General features: G+C 45.3%; 1 protein-coding gene across 1 annotated transcript in view; it reads left to right on the top strand.

Moving 5' to 3' along the window:
- The window catches only part of SARC_05862 (hypothetical protein), a gene marked incomplete at its 3' end in the record, with an annotated part of 13,846 nt that overhangs the window by 7,154 nt on the left and 1,268 nt on the right, over positions 1–5,424 (top strand). The window contains exons 8-13 of the mRNA XM_014300269.1: positions 301–607; positions 1,487–1,744; positions 1,900–2,066; positions 3,501–3,645; positions 4,229–4,310; positions 4,920–5,280. Of these exons, the coding sequence (XP_014155744.1) occupies positions 301–607; positions 1,487–1,744; positions 1,900–2,066; positions 3,501–3,645; positions 4,229–4,310; positions 4,920–5,280 (1,320 nt within the window). The remainder of the gene's footprint in view (positions 1–300; positions 608–1,486; positions 1,745–1,899; positions 2,067–3,500; positions 3,646–4,228; positions 4,311–4,919; positions 5,281–5,424) is intronic.

A 5,424-nucleotide genomic window follows, 5' to 3' on the forward strand; every position in this document is an offset into this window, starting at 1 on the left:
GTTATTGTTTAGCCGATAGAAATATCTTTATTTTTGTAAGTGATAGTGTGTTGTAGGTCGTCATGTGGCTGTGCATCAACTGATATTCTTTGGTAATATCTGCACGTACTTATACTGTACGCAGAAGTATTCGATAACCGTTTACTCTTTCCCACACTTCATATTGCTTTACGCCTAGGTGGGAAAAACTATATATCCCTGACCCTTTTTATTCTGTGGTTCTTTGGGTATCCGATACGAATAGCTCGGCAAAAGCGCGAACGATGTAGTTCCAAATTAATCTTCAATCCCGCAATTCAGATGCTGAACGTAGGGTTCAACGAGGCTCCATCAGCTGACCGGAACACATCTACACGAGAAGCTGATCTCGTCCTGCAATTTGGCGATCCCTCGGCCACTATGGCAGTCGGTGTGGATCTGAAAGTCATCCTAGCCACCCACGCAGCAGCTACCATGTTTGAGATCCACAATTCCGAGGCCAGTCATCCAGACACACGCCCTATGCGAGTGCAGCCGGTTGTTGATTTGAACTGCGCCGATAGTGTGCTGAGAGCGGCTCTAGAAGACATCTGTAGAGACGAGCCGGCGCTGGTGACTGATACGGAAGGTGCGTGACTACAGAGATATAGTTGTAAATTTACTGCACGAGCTGTCGTTTGGGGGGGGGGGGGGGGCGCGCTTGAGAGTTGAAAAAGTTTCCTTTGGCTTCTCTCTATGCCATGTCGTATACGTTAAACCACTTTGCCTGCCGTTATAAGCGATGCAGATCTTTTCTTCTATCGTTTGCGGTGCATGAAGTGCATATCAGGTCGCTCGAGGTCTTTGCGTCTCGCACGGCTGCACTTCAACCCCGGGGGGGGTCGTGCACCTCAAACTAGAGTACATCTTAGCAACGGTTTTTCTTCTTCTCAGAACTAGAGTACATCTTAGCAAGGGTTTTTTATTCTCGGAACTAGAGTACATCTTAGCAAGGCTTTTTATTCTCGGTCATTTGTCATGAGCTAGACTACGGCGCTCGTGTTATGACTTTTGGTTTGCAGTACTGATACTCAGGATTATGTCCAGACCTGGAATCAGGGCTTCTACTCTGTGCTTCATAGTTTTGCCCTCAAGTATGGTTTCGGTTGCCCATACTTGTGGATCGCAAGCAGATCTCCTTGATGTGTATTACCCAAACTACACTCGAGTTTTACTGATCTGAATGTATATTTTACATCACACTTGTCGGATCTCGGTCCTCCCACACGGAGTCAGACGTCTCTATCCGCCGACCGCGAGGGATAGTTTCAACAATGCACATAGACAACAATTCCATTCCAGTCTGATATGAATAACGTTACAGTGCATGACAATGCCATACAAGCTAGTCTAGAACAAGACCCACCTAACCGAAATCTTTGTTTTATATATATATATCGCTCTTGAAGTACTGAACATCTATCACCTAATGTGGTATATTTTTTTATTTTAACCTCCCGTACCATAGCTCTGCCATCCAACATGGAGCCAGACACATCCATCCACGGACTCCAGGTGTATCTCAAGAGCCAATGGGCTGAGATTACTCCACCCACGGCTACCGAGAGCCGCACACCACTCTGTGGAGAGCAATGCACCTGTGATCCGGCGGAAGAGAACGGTACACCGGTTACAGTGCTGGAGGGAAGCGTAGATGACAGGCCGACAGCTACGTTTCAGAGGCACAGCTCGAGAGACAAGCGGGCCAGCACGAGGGAGAACAGACGTGAGTATATGTGTTTAGCGATTATCTTGTGATATTCTTACTGTCTAGTATTGGTTTAAGTACTGTTAGAGACAAGGGGGTGGGTGTTGTTCGTCACCAGGCATGTATTCAGTAGTTTTAAGGCCTGATGTCGTGTTGCGATTGTGCAGAAGCAGCCGACGAACCGTTAAATCCCGAGCAAGCCGAGGCGCAGGCATCCGAAGATATGCATAGGCAGGCATTCACTCTACTGTCTATAGACAACTGCAGATTGTCAGCGCTACAGTCCGAGCACATTCCCTGGTACAAAGGACCCGTACAATACCGGGGCAGTCGGTTTAAGGTAGGCGTATTGGGTTAGACGCTTGTGACGTTCATGCAGGTTTGCGGCACCATAACAGTGCAATTGCGGTCGATCAGCCCGAGGCAACCCAATTTATAAGCGATCAAAGAACTACCGCAAGTGTGTATAGCAATGTGCGTACGGCGGCTTTGAGCCCATCGGCACTGTCTCGATTCAGACTACAGTACAAGCTCAGAAATATGTGAACAGAGATTGTGCGTTCAAACTACAGTACAAGCTCAGAGATATGTGGAAAAGAGCTTGTGCGTTCAGACTACAGTACAAGCTCAGAAATATAATATGTGGAACAGAGCTTGTGCGTTCAGACTACAGTACAAGCTCAGAAATATGTGGAACAGAGCTTGTGCGTTCAGACTACAGTACAAGCTCAGAAATATAATATGTGAACAGAGCTTGTGCGCCATGGTGGTGACGAATTGATATTCGTCGCTGTGTGGGCCCGTGGCCATCTCTATACTTTAGCTTGAACACTTCCACGTACTGGGATTGTTGTGTCGTATATGTACATATACCTTATGCATGCATGTATGTCTTGTTTCTATGCTGTACAAGGCACCATATGCACCGACTACCGCTACACAACCAGTGTAGTCATACCATGTGCCATGGAAAGGCTGGCGTAAGCGCATGTTGTATCAAGCTATGTATCGACATACTTTGTGTGTGTCCTTTAAGTCATAGACTCCGGTCGCACTTTGGAAGGAGGCTACCCTCTGTGGGCTAGATTGGCTCTGGAGTGCGGGCAATATTGTCTCGAACGCTGAGTGGTCGCAGGTCGTATTCTGGATGTTATCTCGCGCACTTACACACACGCGATTGTGACATCTTAGTACACAATCGGACTGGCCAATGAATACTCTAGTTTATGCGAGGTTCACTTAAGCCGGATACTATGTTTTGTATACCGAACGAATTCGGGCCTAATATCGGTAGAAAATTCAATTCAAACCGTCTGTTGTTGACTGCAGATGGTCTCTAATTCTTTATTGGCATGTCGGATACCTCTGAGAAGTTAGTATACTCGGGTCGCACAGTACACTATTGTCCTGATACCACAGTGCAATCTCGGAGATACATTCATTCAAAGTACACTTTTGTCCTAATACCACAGTGCAATCTCCGCAGATACATTCATTCATAGTACACTTTTGTCCTAATACCACAGTACAATCTCCGCAGATACATTCATTCATAGTACACTTTTGTCCTAATACCACAGTGCAATCTCCGGAGATACATTCATTCATTGCAGAATATCGAATGTCGACATTTAGTTCAATTGCAATATGGAAGGGGATTGGCTCGTGTGTGCCAGTTTTGTACAATAATGCAGCTAAATTCGATAAACCGATCCATTAATCATGTAAAATCGTGTATCGGTGCAACAACTAATTCGATTATGGTGTACTTCAGGTTGCAACATGGAAGGAGATCGGTGTGTGCGTGTACAAGAATGGCGAGCTGCAACGTTCAGAGCATGTGGACGGACATATGACCGCAGCCCGATATTCAAAGACTATTCAAAGTGTACGCTATCCTCCTGGCCAGTGGATCAGCGGTATGTGTTGTGCAGAGTTGTATTGCGTATACGGCATTGTAGATATCCATAGGGTCTGTGTAGCATGTGTATGTAGAAGTGTATTGAGTGTACAAGATTGTGGGTATTCGCGCCATCAGAGGATACGGGTGGTAGAACTAGATTTAACACACAAGGTCTTGAACGTTCACATTGTCGTGGGTTGTTGATCTGTGGCCCATTATTACGTATATAAACCTAGAAATTTTAGTACCATTCAAAAATTAAGTAATATTGAGAAAAAAATTAAGTACTATTAAAAAAATTAAGATATGTTAAGAAAATTAAGTAGTATTAATTAAGAGACGGTGGATAAGTATCATTCGTTGGGTGCTATGTACCTTTGATCCCACAGTGTAGCATCTGAGATATACTTCAGGTAGCTATCGCTATCCTACCAGGTGTTTCTTGGAGAGTTATATATTACTTAGAGAGTGCGCCTGTGGCCTGTGGCCTGACAAATCTATTAATTGTACCCGTGTGTTGGCGCCTGGTATGTCACAAGCATTGTTTCAATCCATTTCCAATTGTTCCTCATACTTACGCGACTGTCTACTTAAATCAGGAGGGCGATGTGAATTCGAGGTAGTCTTCACTGATATGACATCCCATATATTTGCCGTCAGCTCTGGCTACGAAGCACGAAGGTGTGTAGTCACGAGGCTTGAGTTTGGGACAGTGTTCTTTCCACCAGCTTTGCATGATATATATATATATATGGCCCTATAGTATGTAGTTGTTTCCATCGGACCTGTGCGTATGTTATGGTAACACTGAGTGAGGCTTGTGAAGCATTGCAATCCGCTTCATCTTCGGTTGTGAATGGTGTCCCGTTATTTGCTAGACTGTTATTCTGTTGTAGTGGACAGTCGGCATCTGCTGATCTTAGTTCCCGTTTGATATCTGGTGTTGTTGCAAACGGTTGTAGTGGCGACAGTACCGCTCCGCTTGTTTCGCATCGCTCAGCTAGCTTTCATCATATGTATTGGAATGGGCTTATGCGGGTTGATATCCTAATCGTACTCTGCTGCTTGTGCAATGCTTGATCACCCGGTGGTGTAGTACACGAACATTATTGTGTGCATTTGTAGCATGGAGAGGCGAGATTACTTCAAGTCCTCGCGCATGGCGCTGGTACTTTGATACCCCTTGACGACACATCAGTTGTAATGGCCCATCAACTACGGTCTTCAATGCAAAGTCATTTGGCTCTGTCAACCTATCGTTCTCCAACCAATTGTATGCCCCACACCTAGGTGGATCGCAGCGGCCCTACTCTCCGCAAACGATCCCTCCGTACCACCACAGCCGGTGCGTCGGATGGATACCAGCCCCATGCCCATCTCCAAGAACCCGAACCTCAAACCAGCTTCAAACCATTCGAACAACTCCTCGCACGAATCGTACGGCACCCAAATGAGCTATGTCCATGTGCCCTCGAATGCCTATACATCGCATATGAGGTCCCCATCACCTTCCCCGGTGCCTAGTCCGAGTGCAGTTCGGAACACGCGAGCGAGGGATAAGCCACGCATGGTATTCATCTGTGATGGACCGTGCAGGCTGTTTATACATGAGATATCAACCAGCAATACCACAGCGAAAGTGACCGGCCAGGTAATTATGCAATATATATTTATTTGTGTCTGTGGGTGAGTATATATATATATATATATATATATATATATATTATATATATATGTGTATGTATGTATGTATGTATGTATGTATGTATGTATGTATGTATGTATTATTATGTAT

This window comes from Sphaeroforma arctica (assembly GCF_001186125.1).
Source record: "Sphaeroforma arctica JP610 unplaced genomic scaffold supercont1.393, whole genome shotgun sequence".
NCBI classification, from domain to species: domain Eukaryota; class Ichthyosporea; order Ichthyophonida; genus Sphaeroforma; species Sphaeroforma arctica.